At 42.9% G+C, this 17,821-nt stretch overlaps 1 protein-coding gene across 1 annotated transcript in view; it reads left to right on the top strand.

Annotated features, from left to right (window-relative positions):
• The window catches only part of LOC135544711 (ubiquitin carboxyl-terminal hydrolase 20-like), a 34,626-nt gene that overhangs the window by 4,171 nt on the left and 12,634 nt on the right, over window positions 1-17,821 (top strand). Inside the window, 14 exon segments of the mRNA XM_064972554.1 lie at window positions 48-156; window positions 670-739; window positions 949-1,062; window positions 1,252-1,330; window positions 1,964-2,361; window positions 2,363-2,448; window positions 2,623-2,775; window positions 2,862-2,974; window positions 3,265-3,437; window positions 4,105-4,199; window positions 4,319-4,352; window positions 4,459-4,504; window positions 10,124-10,304; window positions 10,557-10,683. Coding sequence (XP_064828626.1) covers window positions 48-156; window positions 670-739; window positions 949-1,062; window positions 1,252-1,330; window positions 1,964-2,361; window positions 2,363-2,448; window positions 2,623-2,775; window positions 2,862-2,974; window positions 3,265-3,437; window positions 4,105-4,199; window positions 4,319-4,352; window positions 4,459-4,504; window positions 10,124-10,304; window positions 10,557-10,683 — 1,778 coding nt within the window.

Here is a 17,821-nt window from a genome sequence, read left to right as displayed (position 1 = left end):
CACTGATGTCATTATTTGTTGTTTTTAACAATTACTTACTTTCCCAGGATGCAGTTCATCAACCAGTGAGTCACCACCACCCGTTGAAAGCAGTCCCTATCGCGGTAGCCGAAGAAGAGTGGTCAGAGTCAGAGGAGGATGTGCTCAAACCCAGAGGTGACCTCGGACCCCCTTCTCTCAACGTCATGGGATCTATTCAATAACAGTAAAAACTATAGTCCAGCATGTCCACAGTTAAACTGATACCCTTAGCGTTACATCATTGTAATGTAACATCAATCAGGCAAAAGCCAGCTGTCAAGGTCTAGAACTCTGTAGAATTGGTTCTTTCATACTTTGACAGACTTTGCAGGTCTATTCCTTAGTGAATTATGCCAAGCTGTTTTGGGCAGAGACCTCCCAAATGATCTGAGAGCCAGATGATCAGGGTTCGGAGAAATATAATTGTTTTTGAGCCTAAGAATAGGTACCAGACCAGGTACCAGATCCATTTAAGTAACGGTAATAGACTGAAGTTCATCATTCACTGACAGGGTCTGTGTCATGCATGTTCTCCAAATGTTAGGTATAAACGCAGTGGAGTGGCCTTACCATATAGTCCTAATGTTATAAATATACCTGTATGATGCTATTAGAGCTTTTTTTAACCTACATCTCATCCTCTCAAAGGTTTGACAGGGATGAAGAATATGGGTAACTCCTGCTACATGAACGCAGCGCTTCAAGCCCTGTCCAACTGGTGAGCTCACTTCCTGTCTTATTTCCTCGTTAGTCTCGGGATTTATTGGCAGATAGATTGACATGTTTCTGAGACCTGTCACTAAAATGTTTGAGTGTGTGAGCGAGCGAGCGTGTGTATGTGTACCTTCATCTCAGCAGAAGGGATTGTATTCGTTTTCATATATTTGAACATAGACTGATCAGTTCTTTCTTTCTTCTCCTCTCCAGTCCTCCTCTCACTCAGTTCTTCCTGGACTGCAGTGGACTGGTGCGGACTGACAAAAAGCCCGCACTGTGCAAAAGCTACCAGAAACTCATCTCTGAGCTCTGGCACAAGAAACGGTACTATACACACACATGACACTATATTTCTTATCTCTGTTACAGTACTTATCTCTCTGTAGAGTACCTCTCAGTGTGCACATTTTTGCAATAGAGATTCATAAGATGATGTCCAAGAATGCAGCAAGATACTGTCTGACTTATGTAATAGAAGAAAAAAACAGACTTTCTCTTTCCTCTCTGCTCCAGGCCCAGTTACGTAGTCCCCACCAGTCTGTCCCAGGGCATCAAGCTGGTCAACCCCATGTTCCGTGGCTACGCCCAGCAGGTAGGGGCAAGCTCCCAGCAGGTAGGGAACAAAACAATGCCCCAACCCCTCTCTCTGACCCCTGACCTAACCCACCTCTCCCTATGTCCCCTCTCATCCCCCCTAAATCACCCCTGTTACCTCAAATTGAATTTCCCTTTGGGGACAATGAAATTGGATTGGTTGATTGATTGTTGTGTAGCTGATTGGCATCTTGAAGTGTGGTGCCAAGACGGTGAAATGGTCCCCCCCCAAATGATGCCCTAGTCTCTATGTAGCGCACTACTTTTGACCAGGGCCTTAGCAGTGCAGTATATAGGGAATAGGGTGCCATTTGGGATCCAGACATTATTTAACTAACCCACAGTTAACCAGATGAAATCCGTTCCTCAATGTTGGATTGATTGGGATGTTGGAATGGGATTGTGTGTATTTCACTTGTTTGCTTTTGTTTATGGAAAATCCATTTATCTCAATCTAAAATGGTATAGAGTTAAGCCTGTGTGTGGTTACGCCTGTGTGTCTCAATGGCTGTCTCTGTCTGTCCCTAGGAGCTGCAGGGAACATTCATACAATACTGTCCTCACTATACACACACACACACACGTCTCAGTGTATAGGACTGCTCAGCACACTCTGTGTTTTCTACTGTAGGACACCCAGGAGTTCCTGCGCTGTCTAATGGACCAGCTCCACGAGGAGCTCAAAGAGCCACGGGTAGAGTGTGGCGGGGGAGGGGAGGGGGATGAGAGGAGGGATGGGGGCGACCGCTCCCCCTCTGAGGATGAGTTCCTCTCCTGCGACTCAGGCGCCAGCAGCGACCGGGGGGAGGGAGGGGGACTGGGGGAGCCCGAGCTGCTCATTCAGGACGAGTGTGGGGTGGGGCCGAGAGTTGGAAGAGGGGGGACAGGCACGGGCGGCGGGGTTGGCACAGGGGGGCCCATCTCAGAGAAAGAGAGGCTGAAGGAGAAAAGGGTGTTGGGCTCGCCCCTCCACAGGGGCTCCCAGGAGATGGACGAGGACGCTGATGTGGATACGACAGTGGCCGAAGAGGGTGGTCTGGAGAGGGGAGCGGAGGAGGAGGAGGGGACCCCCTAGCCCTAAGCCACAGGGTCCGAGTCAGAGCAACAGCACTCCAGGTACGGGCCTGGTGATGGTGGAAGTAGAACATCAAAAAATATATGTAAGTGTTTGCGCGAGCAACTATGTGTGTATCTCTGTGTGTCTGTTTCTGTATCTGGAGAGACCTGTTGTAGTGATGTGTGAGTAATCTCTAAAAGTCCCCTCTTCCTCTCCTACCCACCTCTACCCAGAGCCAGACAATGAGGCATCGATGCAGAAGCGTCCCCAGTCTCGCCCCTGCAGCCCCGTCCGTACTGTCCAGGAACTGCACCCTAAACTCTCCCCCAGCCCCACTCGCTCCAGCCCCTTCCGCTCTGCAGGGCCCGAATACTCTTTTAAGAAAGGTATGGGGGTTCTGGACAATTCACATACACGTACAGACACACATTCCCCCTCATACACAAACTACGTTTCCCATAATCCTCCACAGCCCAGCTGTTCCTGGGTGCCAAGAAGCAGAAGCAGTCTCACTACCGCAGCGTCATCTCAGACATCTTCGACGGCTCAATCCTCAGCCTGGTCCAGTGTCTGACTTGTGACAGGGTGAGCTGTGTGTGTCGTGTGTCGTAGCACAAGGGTGCGCCATTTACATAACTCAGCTCCACTTCTTCTATTGAAACCTCACAAAACTGTTACATGCATTACAACATTGACGTGTTGTAATTTGTAGACATTTTACCACATGTTCTTATGCCTAAACTTGATCCTACTTGATCCATAAATATGATGGATTCTGCTTGTTTGGATTATCACTTCAGATTGTTAAAACCATCTCTCGCTCGCTCTGGCTGTCCCCTCTCTTCTCCCTCCTCATCTCTCCTCTCCCCCTATAGGTGTCGACCACAGTGGAGACCTTCCAGGACCTGTCCCTGCCCATCCCAGGTAAGGAGGACCTGGCCAAGCTACACTCCTCCATCCACCAGAACCTCCCAGCCAAGACCGGGATATCTCTGGACGTCTACGGCTCCCAGGGCTGGATCACCTACATCATGGACTCCATACGCAGGTGAGGGAGCTGGGGGGTAGGGGGTTGGGGCTGGAGGGTTGGGGGTACTGGGGAAGGGGATAGACTGGGAGTGTGTGGTGTAGAACAGATATGATGATCTGTCATGTAGAACACGGAATCGTGTCAGCTCTATTCAATGAATTTCTATCTGCCACATCTGGATTATATTAACTCATTTTCCCGTGAGTGAACTTCTTGTTTGGATCGGTTAAAAAACAAGAACAACATAAACAGTTTACACAGTAGACCCAGTAGGCACAAATAGTCTGTCACAGGACACTTCCTTACAGCTTGGGGACGAGGATACACAAATAAACAGGACCATAACTTCATACAGACCGTGAGAGCGATAGAGCAGGACTTCCCCAGCAGAGTTGGGGGACTCCGATCATGCAGACTCGCCGCCCGCATTGATAGCAGTAGTTCATAACATCATGAAGTTCACACAGCAGCGTTATGGAGAATCGAGCCTCTGCCTCCCCTGCCGACTTGTAGTTGACTCTCAAAGAAGTAGCTCGTCAGCGCTGTCTTTCTCTGTCCGGCTGGCTATTCACGGTTCCAACGTCATCTATGTATTCATCTTGTAACAAGTATGAAAGTATATGTAACAGCCACATTGTGCTTACTATATATATTCACCCCCTCCCATGTCTCCCCCCCTCTGCAGGTTTGTGGTGTCCTGTATCCCCAGCTGGTTTTGGGGTCCTATGGTCACACTGGAGGATTGCTTCGCCGCCTTCTTCGCCGCTGATGAGCTCAAAGGTAAACTAGTCACGATAAAGTTGTTGTCCAATAAGATGCCTAGATTTCAGCTGTATGATCCATTCATAATCAGAACATGAAATACATGGTCAGTCATTTCTTCATTCATTGTTTTGCAGGGGACAACATGTACAGCTGTGAAAGGTGTAAAAAGTAAGTATTTGTGGAATTTGTTGATCATTTTAGCATTAGAAGATCAATATGTCTAGTTGGTAAAACAACACTACATACATTTGAATACTTTTCACTTACCTTCCAGATTGAGAAATGGTGTAAAATATTGCAAAGTACTTCGGCTACCTGAGGTAACGGCTTCTATTATATCATACTTTGACATCCTGCATAGAAGATAAAACTACCTTATCAAAATGATTGAAGATGCCTAAATTGTGACATTTCCTTGATTTTTTTAAATTATGAAACATTTTCTTTCAGGAAATCTATAGGGTGGTTCCACTTGATTTCAATCACATTCTGACTGATATTATTTAAAAGCTTACAAACAGGGTTGTCAAACTATTTGATAATTTCTTGAAATGTTTTTTAACCCTCAAGCTGCTGAGATATTTTAGATACATCAATTATCAACATTTTGATCCCAGAAGAAACTATTAAAAAAAGCAACAATCAAAGCAAAATATCTGCTTGTTTCTTATCAAAGCTGCATTAGACATGTAGTTAATGTTGTCTAAAATAAGAAATAACCAAAAGACTGTTATTTTTGTAAACTTACACTTAATTTGCATTCCCTGTGGAACTGAAATATCCATTTCCCCTTTTATATAATGTGCAGCTTTATTTCCAAAGGACAAACCACATTAGTGCTAAAAAGCTAGTTTACCATAATTTCTGGTATCATTTTAGTTAGCGGAATTTTTAAGTAAATATTAATTTTGTCATATTTATGTGGTAAAAACGACTGCCATTTAATTTAAAGGGGCAGTACACCAAAATGTGAAATGTACTTTAATTTTATTGACAAAAAGTGATTTATTCATCCATTGATCCTGAGAGACTTTGACCAAAAATGTGGCTTAGTTTTTATTTATTTATATACCCCACAGTCAGCATTAGCATCGCTGTTAACGAAAAATTGGGAGTGGCAGGCAGTGTTGCCAACTAATTTTCAGGGGAAGTTGCTAGAGAAAAAGTTGCTAAATGACGTTGTGATGTAATTGCGTGTTGACGTTGTTACGTAATAACGTAAAACTGCGTCATTACGTAGAATACACAATGACGTTGATCAAATTGACTGGCCATCTCATTGAAAAATATGTTTTGACATTTGTTAGTTTAGATTGCTTTGTTTATTATCACATTTTTATTTGTAAAAGTAATATAAACACAACACATTTTATATGATCAGATGTAAAAAAAAAAATACAACACATTGAATTATTGAACAATTACACATTATTGAACAATTACATTTTATTTATTTTATTTTTAACTAGTAAACCTACACATTCTGAACAATTATAGTTTTAAGGAGTGTATTGGTAGTTAACTTTTTACAACTGAAACGGGATCGATATGACAACAGCCAGTGAAAGTGCAGGGCGCCAAATTCAAACAACAGAAATCTCATAATTAAAATTCTTCAAACATACAAATACAAACATACAAATATTATACACCATTTTAAAGATAAACTTGTTGTTAATCCCACCACAGTGTCCGATTTCAAAAAGGCTTTATGACGAAAGCACGCCAAATGATTGTTAGGTCAGCACCTAGTCACAGAAAAACACAGCCATTTTTCCAGCCAAAGAGAGGAGTCACAAAAAGCAGAAATAGAGATAAAATTCATCACGAACCTTTGATGATCTTCATCAGATGACACTCACAGGACTTCATGTTACACAATACATGTATGTTTTGTTCGATGTATGTTTTGTTCGATGAAGTTCATATTTATATCCAAAAATCTCAGTTTACATTGGCGCGTTAAGTTCAGTAATGTTTTGCTTCCAAAACATCCGGTGATTTTGCAGAGAGCCACATCAATATACAGAAATACTCATAATAAACATTGATAAAGTATCTTTATACTGTTATACATGGAATTTTAGATAAACTTCTCCTTAATGCAACCGCTGTGTCAGATTTCAAAAAAACTTTACAGAGAAAGCACACCATGCAATAATCTGAGTACAGCCTTTAGACAAAGCAGCCAAAAAGATAGTAGTCAACATTACTCAGAAATGGCATTTTAAATATTCACTTACCTTTGATGATCTTCATCAGAATGCACTCCCAGTTCCACCATAAATGTTTGATTTGTTCGATAATGTCCATCAGTTATGTCCAAATAGCTTCTGTTGTTAGGGCGTTTGGTAAACAAATTCAAAAGCGCGTTCAGGTCGCGCCAAACAGACAAAAGGTTCAAAAAGTTCAGTTACAGCTCGTAGAAACATGCCAAACTAAGTATGAAATCAATCTTTGGGATGTTTTTAACATAAAACTTCATTAATGTTCCAACTGCACGATTCCTTTGTCTGTACAAATGAAGTGGAATGTAGCTACCTTTCACGTGAGCGCGCCAAACCGAGGCTGTGGAACTCTGCCAGACCACTCCCTCAGAGCTCTTATGAGCCCCTCCTTTAGAGTAGAATCCTCAAAACAGGTTATAAATACTGTTGACATCTAGTGGAAGCCTTGGGAAGTGAATTATAACTAATATCCCACTGTATCTTCAATGGGGGCTGAGTTAAAAAACTACAATCCTCAGATTTCCCACATCCTGTTTGGATTTTTCTCTCAGGTTTTTGCCTGCCATATGAGTTCTGTTATACTCACAGACATCATTCAAACAGTTTTAGAAAGTTCAGAGTGTTTCCTATCCAAATGTACTAATTACTGCTGAGTTGCAGGCAGCTTAATTTGGGCACGTTTTTCATCCAAGCTACCCAATACTGCCCCCTACCCCAAAGAAGTTAACCACCTGTGATAAGTTAGACTGCGTTGTGGGGTTGTATGGTTTTGATTTATTTATATACTTTGCTGTAGCACAATGTTTTTTGATGTCATACATTTTTGCAAACATATCTGATTTTGCAGTACGCACATTATGCCCGACAATCATCCCCAATTACTGGCTTCAGCCACCCTTTAAATTCTGGTACAGACTCCCACTCTTTTCTGTACTTCTGGCTGTACAATTATGATTGAGACATGTTGATTGATGTTGTAAGTTCTGTTCAAGATCAAACATTCGTGACCAACTATATTCCTTGGGTTTGTCTCGTCGAACGCATACTACTGCTGCTAGAGTCAGCCAACATTGACGTGCAATTTGCTGAAATTGCGGCAGCCTTGCTGCTGCCTGTGAACGAGCTGAGCACCTGCTGCTGACGTCACTCACAGTGCTCTTTTGCAGCCAGGCACGTATGTTGTGACTGAGTGTGTGTCATTTAGAGGGAAAATGTGTGCATTTTAGCATTTGTGTCACTTTTTCAAAAGTTGCTAAAAGTTCCAAATACATTTTCTAAAGTAGCTCGGTGCTGTTTGGGAAAGGAAGTTGCCAGGGTCGTCTGAAAAGTTGTATGCAACCGGCAATACACACGTATCCTTCTTGGACATAATGAGTGCTCTAACTCCCCCTTGTGGTGGTCTGGAGCAATGAAGCCGTGATGCTTGGTACCTCTAAGTCCCGCGGTGCAAGCTCGCAACCTTTAAAGGAGGAACCACTGTACATGTACATATTACCACAACTAACCAGTGCCCCCGCACATTGACTCTGTACCGGTACCCCCCTGTATATAGCCTCGCTAATGTTATTTTACTGCTGCTCTTTAATTTCTTATTTTGTAGTTCTTAAAACGGCATTGTTGGTGAAGGGCTTGTAAGTAAGCATTTCACTGTAAGATCTACTACACCTGTTGTATTCGGTGCATGTGACAAATAAAATGATTGGTACGGCCAATCAAAAAAGCTTGCACTAGGCTGCTAGCTGGAGAAAGTTTGGTCAGCATATCCAGCATGCATGGTTTGTCTTAGTAGCCAGTACATCATAGCTACTGTGAGCAGAGGGATTTTCAGAATTAGGAAGTAATGTTAGGCGGATGAGCAAAATCTAGATTTTTAGAGATGAGTTCCTTGTCCTACAAGATTGATCGGTTGAGTGACGAGCGTCATGTAGGAGTGACGCCATCTGACGTGAAACGATGGATTTACCCTGAATAACTACTTACTGGGGAATACACACTGTTACAGCTCTCTGTGTCGAGTTCTGTATTGCAGTTCTGTTAAGTATTTATACCATTGGCAGACTTTGTATACCATTAGCAGGTTTTTATACAGTATATCAAAATGACCCCAGTTTGTCGGTTAATACAAATTATTTACTTTTTTTTACCTTTTAACATAAATTTTCGAAAAATGCATCAACTCTTTAATTTTTGTATAGTTTGTAATTTAGACCCTAATTTACATAATCTGAGGTGTTTGTGTTGTGCCCGCCATCGGTTGAGACACAGTATACTTCACTACAGGGTGGATGTCATTTCAATCATAGAAATGAAGGCCTCCCGTGTGGCGCGGTGGTCTAAGGCACTGGAGATCCTGGTTCTCGTCCAGGCTCTGGCGTAGCCGGCTGCGACCGGGAGACCCATGGGGCGGCGCACAATTGGCCGAGCGTCGTTAGGGGAGGGCTTGGCCGGCAGGAATGTACTTGTCCCATTGCGCTCTAGCGACTCCTGTGGCGGGCCGGGCGCACGCACACTGACACGGTCACCAGGTGTGTGGTGTTTCCCCTGCTTTCCGTTTCAGCGGGCATTGTGTCAAGAAGCGGTTTGGTTGAGTCGTGTTTCGGAGGACGCGTGGGTCTCGACCTTTGCCTCTCCTCAGTCCGTATGGGAGTTGCAGCAACTACCAATACCACGAAATTGGGGAGGAAAAAGGGGTAAAATGGAAGAAGAAATTGCTGGTACACAATTGACATTTTAAATAGAATTGAATTTTAAACTTCCAATTACTACCACAAAGATTGCTGCCGGTCCACCACTATTGAATATCAACTTAAAGAGCGACTGCCTTTAAAAAGCAACGAATCCCTTCATGGCATCGATATGAGTCGGGAACCGTTTATTCTAGTGTCAAAATTTACTTCAAAGCATAAACAGAATCATTTTGGTCTAAAACTGAGTTTGGAACATCTGTGCATCCCAACGGGTAAAATAAGGTTGAGTTTTGATTTGACAATGTCCATTTGCCCACTAACATGGGGTGAACATAGATCCAATAGCATAGACAGTGAGACAGACCTGCCCAGCAGTTCTGACTTTTTGACATAAGACAACACACTGCACATTTTTTTTACTGGAGAAATACTGCACCAAACACCCTAGTTAAAGTAAAATTGCGCAACTAACACATCCTCGGCCGAAACGTAAACTCGAGAAATCTGTGATTAATTTGTTCTGAGCTTCATTCTGGGGATTTTGAGAAAGTGAAATAGCCTTCCATGTCTACAGTGTCTCATGGGGATGAACATCTTTAACCAAACGCGGAATCGGTTAGAAAACACACCTACCAGACTGAAGTCTAGTTTTTCTTATGAGCAACAGAATAACACACGTGCCAATCGGCGTGTTCAGTGGTTCTTTAAATGGGAGTGTCTATTCTATTATCTATATATCTATGGTTTCAATAGGTTTCCTATGGAAGATTGACAGTGTCACTTAAAACAACTGATATTCCCACTGAAGTCAACATTCTCTGATGTGTAAACCTCCAACCAACTTTGTGGTACTTTCCCAAAGTAGAAATTTACATTTTTGTACATTTTATCAGTTCCAAAAAGTCGCTTTCTAAGCAAATATCTATGGAAGGTTTCATTCAAATCAAAAGGGGTGCAGTCAAAAAGTGATTGAAATCAAATGGCACCACCTTATATATTTCCTGTAAGAAAATTCTGTGTTCAGATCCTGTGCATCCACCTAAAACGTTTTCGGCACGAGGTGATGTACTCCTTCAAGATCAACAGCCACGTGGCCTTCCCATTGGAGGGCCTCCAACTCCGACCTTTCCTGGCCAAGGACAGCCCCTCCCAGATCACCGCCTATGACCTGCTGTCCGTTATCTGTCACCATGGCACCGCAGGCAGTGGGTGACCCTTGACTGAATTACCTAACATTAAAGACTCCCTCCAGCTATTTTTGACATGTTTGTTTGGCTGATATTGGTTGTGATTCACCGCAGCATAGTCTTGGTGTTTCGGGTGTTTTCTTCATAGCTTACTATCTACATTTCTGTAATTCCATTAATCAACCTCTTTTTCACTGCCTCCCCCCTCTCTCTTCTCTCTTCCTCTGTCTTTCTCCTCCTATTTTCTCTCTCTCTTCCACTCACTCCTAGGTGGCCACTACATAGCGTACTGTCAGAACGTGATTAACGGTCAGTGGTACGAGTTTGATGACCAGTATGTAACGGAGGTCCATGAGACGGTGGTGCAGAATGCTGAGGCCTATGTGCTCTTCTACAGGTGAGACTTCAACCTTCATTATGTTAGAACACTTTAAATGTTTTAATGTTTGGTTGAACTGAATATTGAGTATTTGATTTTGTGTGTGTGTGTATACACATGTGCTTGTGTGGGCCTGTGTCTGTGCAGGGTAGCCTAGTGGTTAGAGCGTTGGACTAGTAACCGGAAGGTTGTGAGTTCAAACCCCCGAGCTGACAAGGTACAAATCTGTCGTTCTGCCCGTGAACAGGCAGTTAACCCACTGTTCACAGGCCGTCATTGAAAATAAGATTTTGTTCTTAACTGACTTGCCTGGTTAAATAAAGGTAAAATAAAAAATACACGCAGGCAGATGGCGATTTGAGTCTTTGTATGCAGCCATCAATCCACTCCTATCCCCCGTGGACTGGTTCATACCTAAAACATGATCCATTCAGCCTGCAAAGGCGTCGATTTCCTCAACTAGATTGAATGGTGAGAAGGTGGTAAAAAAAAACAGGGAAAATATGGATACTTTCTTTATGAAACACCATAATCCACCACCATGCTAAAGTGGCTAGGAATGCTAGTCGCGAATGTTGCGTATCGCGTTCAGCCAATCAGGTTGCAGCATTCTGTTGTTTACCCGACATCAGGAAGTAGCATTTGCCACTAGCATGGTGGTGGAAAATGGTGTTTCTTGAAGAAAGTACACATACTTTCACTGTTTTTTTTCCTTCTGCCTTCTCGCTATTCGATCTAGTTAAAGAGGAAATCGACACCTTTGCGCCTGAATGGAGAATGTTTTAGGTACAAACCGGTCCAAGAAGGATACGTGTGTATTGCCGGTTCCATACAATGCATTTGGACGGTAAGATGAAACCATCCATACCAGATCAATATCGGCATCTGCCAATCTTTGAGCTAACATGCGTAATCAAATCACATTTTATTTGTCACATGCACCGAATACAACAGGTGTAGTAGACCTTACAGTGAAATGCTTACTTACAAGCCCTTCACCAACAATGCAGTTTTAAGAACTAAAAAATAAGAAATTAAAGAGCAGCAGTAAAATAACAATAGCGAGGCTATATACAGGGGGGTACCGGTACAAGGTCAATGTGCGGGGGCACTGGTTAGTCGTGGTAATATGTACATGTACAGTGGTTCCTCCTTTAAAGGTTGCGAGCTTGCACCGTGGGACTTAGAGGTACCAAGCATCACGGCTTCATTGCTCCAGACCACCACAAGGGGGAGTTAGAGCACTCATTATGCATTTGGTTCCCAAGGTTTTTATCTGACCACTCATATCGAGTGGTTCCGATGACGAATTTGACGTGAGCCACCCGTCCCTGGTGACTTTCTTCAGCAGAGATGGCTGACAAAACATTACGGGAAGCAAATGTATGTAGTTATAACATCATAACGAGTTAAGCAAAAAATGTACAGTTGAGAGGAATTTGTTAGTTAATGTAGACACAAAAACGATTGTGCATATTTTTTTGTCATGAAGTAAATTTATGAAAATCGCTATTTAGCACGTTTTTTTCCCTGCCATATCCAATGCCAGGTGTATCAAACTCATTCATTATAGCAAGCAGGGAGCAGGTTTCAAACCCTCAACATTCTAGCCTGACGTCCAGCACGCCATCGACTGTGCCCAAATGTATTAATTGGGGTTGGGGCCGATTGTGGCTAAAAACACTTTGGAATCTTTAACATGTGGAAAGGGGACAAAGTAGTATTATTAGTTGTTCACAAGCATAGCAGGATGGGCTAATAATAATAACAATAGTCTATTCAACCTTCTCTAAAGAATTGTCTAATACCCGAGCAAAGTGTGAAACTCCCTCCTCCCCAACTTGGAACAAATCATTTTCAGGACTATGTAGAAAAAGCAGCGGTGATGGACAGTAGGTTTCTAAGAAGATGCTACTCTCCACAACGTGTGGATGAAGCTCTTCATTTGGCATTGGTGGAAAACACGACATGAACTGCGACAAAACGACCAACTAAAGCTAAAGAACACTCTGTAATGTTCACAACTGCATATACGAAAAGTGGGAGATGCGTTCAAGAAACACAAGCATGTTTTACTTACGCGAAAAATTGGTCCATGCCAACTGCCAGCCACAAAAGACACTCAGCCAGAATGTTCTTGGATTTTCACCCTCCAGACATATCCTAAAGGTCTTAATGATGAAATGCCTATGTTATGTTATGTTGTAAATTTGAACATGAATTATGCCCCTGTTTCAGATCACGCTGGCGTTTTTCTTACATTGTACCCAAAGATTTAAAATGAAATGTTGTCCTCATTGTGGTTTTACAGACATTTTGATGTACCCACTTTATTTTAATATTTATGAAATGTATGAAATGCATATTGTTATAATTGGTAGCACTTTGTTTTTCCTTCACCCCCAACCCCTTTCGATGCGTGGAACGGATGTGGGTGTGGTCTACACAAGGGTGCAATTTATTATTATTTTTTAATCACAAAAGCTCTGACGAAGGCCGTGAGGCCGATACGTAAAGCTTATTAAAGAGCAGTGATACGATCAAGTGTGCGGGTTTCTTCTTCTTTTTCCTCTTATCAGGCTGTTGCCTCATCTTATCCGGCTGCCTCATCTTATCCGGCTGTTGCCTCATCTTATCAGGCTGTTGCCTCATCTTATCAGGCTGTTGCCTCATCTTATCAGGCTGTTGCCTCATCTTATCCGGCTGTTGCCTCATCTTATCAGGCTGTTGCCTCATCTTATCAGGCTGTTGCCTCATCTTATCCGGCTGTTGCCTCATCTTATCCGGCTGCCTCATCTTATCCGGCTGTTGCCTCATCTTATCAGGCTGTTGCCTCATCTTATCAGGCTGTTGCCTCATCTTATCAGGCTGTTGCCTCATCTTATCAGGCTGTTGCCTCATCTTATCCGGCTGCCTCATCTTATCCGGCTGTTGCCTCATCTTATCAGGCTGTTGCCTCATCTTATCAGGCTGTTGCCTCATCTTATCCGGCTGTTGCCTCATCTTATCCGGCTGTTGCCTCATCTTATCCGGCTGTTGCCTCATCTTATCCGGCTGTTGCCTCATCTTATCCGGCTGTTGCCTCATCTTATCCGGCTGTTGCCTCATCTTATCCGGCTGTTGCCTCATCTTATCAGGCTGTTGCCTCATCTTATCAGGCTGTTGCCTCATCTTATCAGGCTGTTGCCTCATCTTATCCGGCTGTTGCCTCATCTTATCAGGCTGTTGCCTCATCTTATCAGGCTGTTGCCTCATCTTATCCGGCTGTTGCCTCATCTTATCCGGCTGCCTCATCTTATCCGGCTGTTGCCTCATCTTATCAGGCTGTTGCCTCATCTTATCAGGCTGTTGCCTCATCTTATCAGGCTGTTGCCTCATCTTATCAGGCTGTTGCCTCATCTTATCCGGCTGCCTCATCTTATCCGGCTGTTGCCTCATCTTATCAGGCTGTTGCCTCATCTTATCAGGCTGTTGCCTCATCTTATCCGGCTGTTGCCTCATCTTATCAGGCTGTTGCCTCATCTTATCCGGCTGTTGCCTCATCTTATCCGGCTGTTGCCTCATCTTATCCGGCTGTTGCCTCATCTTATCCGGCTGTTGCCTCATCTTATCCGGCTGTTGCCTCATCTTATCCGGCTGTTGCCTCATCTTATCAGGCTGTTGCCTCATCTTATCCGGCTGTTGCCTCATCTTATCCGGATGTTGCCTCATCTTATCCGGCTGTTGCCTCATCTTATCCGGCTGTTGCCTCATCTTATCCGGCTGTTGCCTCATCTTATCCGGCTGTTGCCAGGCACTTGCAAAAAAAGATAGCTCAGATGTGCCTTTTCAATTTTTAATTTGACTTTACAAACAACAAGAGGGCTTAATTGGAGTCTCTTACTTCGGAGCCCAGATCTATATAAAATAAGTTAACTGGCTGAGGTAGGCTATGAGGCTTAACACCCTAATAGAAGCAGGATTTTATTAGGCCTACTTGCAATTGCAACTGGTCAAAAATGTAGCATCCTACATAAAACAATCATTTAAAGAAAATAAAGTCTGCATGTTCGAACTAAAACAATGTAACTAAAAAGAAAGAGCACATTGGTCATTCCCAAACTCTAAAAGTAATTGGAAAGGTAATACAAATTATGTGTGACATTGTGGTTACAATATTCAGTCAAGGGTAGCCTAGTGGTTAGAGTGTTGGACTAGTAACCGAGAGGTTGCAAGTTCAAATCCCCGAGCTGACAAGGTACAAATCTGTCGTTCTGCCCCTGAACAGCCAGTTAACCCACTGTTCCTAGGCCGTCATTGAAAATAAGAATTTGTTCTTAACTGACTTACCTAGTTAAATAAAGGTTAAAAAAATACAATAAAGAATGTAGCCCATCATGCAAATGATTCTTATTAGCAGGACAATAGACTCTTTATAGCCTGGCTACTGTTGTGAAAATCCCTCAACTTGCAATATATTCAATACTTTAGTACTCTAGAGTGTTACATTTCTAACTCAAAACAGCATTTCTTCATCAACATCTTTATGCTTTTGTTCATCTTCTTGATCTTCCTTTTTTTCTGTAGCAATTTTGAGCAAATTGCTCAAGGGCCACAGTTGATTCGTCTGTGAAGATGACGTTATTGAATGTCTCGCCAGGTTCGATCCATGACTGGGCCTGCAGGACGCAAAGTTCTTTGTTTGTCAGACGAATCATAATAATGTTCTGAGAATAAAATGTATATGTGTGTGTGTCATACATTTCTTACCGAGTCGTGATGCCCGCAGATTACAGTTTGCCTTTGCCGATCGCTTATCATCTTCATTCATCAGTGAGTCAACGGCTTGAATAGTCATTGACTCACTCGCGCATTGAAAAGGAACGAGATGGCATCACAATCCATGCCAGGCTGTGAGCTCTGGAACTCCACCTCCGACAGAGTCAACATACAGTACGTGGCGGGTTTGTCAGCTTTTCGTTTCATCCTGACATTTCCATTCCTCTTCTGACAACAGAACTTGACCAACTGCTCACCAGGCACAGCAAGGGCCGTCCGGGCCGTTATGCTGTTCTGCTATTCCAAGGATGTGTAACCGAAAGAGATACCGCGAGTGGGCACAGAATACATACCCTTCTGCTGTGGCCGTCTATATCAGCACTGTTTCGCGCTGCTCTGAGACAAGCATGGAGAAACAAAAATGTTAAAATATTCCATGATATTTTTAAGATATGTGTTGACTGAATATAAGCAAGTGATGTCTGCTAAATAATCAAATATTTAATATTTATAATCAAATAAATAACTGTCTTAATTTACTAATTAGTGAGTATCCCATGTTCAAGAATCTCCAAAATGGCGTTACTTTTTAAACAAAGCGATTATTATTATTCATTAATTTAGAATTATATAAGAGCCCCTTAGATATTCCCACAGATCCTCATGGAAAATCCCTCTTAAATATTAATATATAGTCCTCCAATCCTCTAAATGTAATTATTGGCAGAGAGTTACATCATTACATGTGTTAAAAATGGTGTAGGTCTTATTTATTTAAAGAGCATGTTGAAGTTAGAAGCAAGCAATGATTTTTTTTTAAATAATTTTATTAACGAAATGTGTTCATTTGTTTATTAGGCTACTGTGCAGTCTACAATACATACTGTAGTTAACATGGGACTCTTTCAAAATACAGATGTTGATTTAGTTATGGATCCTTAATGAATTACTATGGGAATAAATATCACTGATTTACAGAAATATTGGAACAAAGTTGTCTCTTGAAAGGTAAATCATTTAGAATCCTCCAATCCTGTAGCCTACTTCCGACTGTCACGTTGAACACTCGCCATATTTTCCATTCCATCCTGACGGAAACCCTGAGGGTTTTGTTTTTTTGTTTTTCTCTGAATAGAAACTCGAATCAAATTAATTAAGCCAAATTTCTTAAAATCAATCTAATAAACTATGTTATTACAAAAAAAAGATTTAAAATTCTCTGGTAATGCTAATATCTAATGCTTCTCAAAGATGCGATATCAAACTAGCAATAACTTGCAGTAACTGAAAAAATGTCTTGAGAATGAAATGATGTGCTGCAGCAAGGTGTGGCGCAGTATGACACAACTTTTAAAGGAGGAACCACTGTCGGTAGAGTTATTAAAGTGAGTATGCATAGATAATAAACAGAGCGTAGCAGCAGCATAAAGGGGGGGGGGGGGCATTGCAAATAGTCTGGGTTCAGGAGTCATATGGCTTGGGGCTAGAAGCTGTTTAGAAGCCTCTTGGACCTAGACTTGGCGCTCCGGTACCCCTTGCCATGCGGTAGCAGAGAGAACAGTCTATGACTAGGGTGGCTGAAGTCTTTTAGGGCCTTCCTCTGACAGCCTGGTATAGAGATCCTGATTGGCAGGAAGTTTGGCCCCAGTGATGTACTGGGCTGTTCGCACTGCCCTCTGTAGTGCCTAGCGGCCGGAGGCCGAGCAGTTGTCATACCAGGCAGTGATGCAGCCAGTCAGGATGCTCTCGATGGTGCAGCTGTAGAACTTTTTGAGGATCTGAGGATCCATGGCAAATATTTTTCTCCTGGAGGGGAATAGGTTTTGTAGTGCCCTCTTCATATCTATCTTGGCATGCTTGGACCATGTTAGTTTGTTTATGTGGACACCAAGGAACTTGAAGCTTTCAACCTGCTCCACTACAGCCCTGTCGATGGGAATGGGGGGCATGCTCTGTCCTCCATTTCCTGTAGTCCACAATCAAATCCTTTGTTTTGATCACGTTGAGAGAGAGGTTGTTGTCCTGGCACCACACAGCCAGGTCTCTGACCACCTCCCTATAGGCTGTTTCATCGTTGTCGGTGATCATGCCTACCACTGTTGTCATCAGCAAACTTAATGATGGTGTTGGAGTCGTACCTGGCCATGCAGTCATGAGTGAACAGGGAGTACAGGAGGGGACTGAGAACGCACCACTGAGGGGCCCCCATGTTTAGGATCAGTGTGGCGGATGTGTTGTTACCTACCCTTACCATCTGGGGCGGCCAGTCGGGAAGTCCAGTTGCAGAGGAAGGTGTTTAGTCCCAGGATCCTAACCTTAGTGATGAGCTTTGAGCTCACTATGGTGTTGAACGCTGAGTTGTAGTCAATGAACAGCATTCTCACATATGTGTTCCTTT

The sequence above is a fragment of the Oncorhynchus masou genome, chromosome 8 (assembly GCF_036934945.1).
Source record: "Oncorhynchus masou masou isolate Uvic2021 chromosome 8, UVic_Omas_1.1, whole genome shotgun sequence".
In the NCBI taxonomy this organism is placed as follows: domain Eukaryota; kingdom Metazoa; phylum Chordata; class Actinopteri; order Salmoniformes; family Salmonidae; genus Oncorhynchus; species Oncorhynchus masou.
The sequence above is the reverse complement of the archived record's forward strand: the minus strand, read 5'-3'. Positions and strand labels throughout refer to the sequence as shown.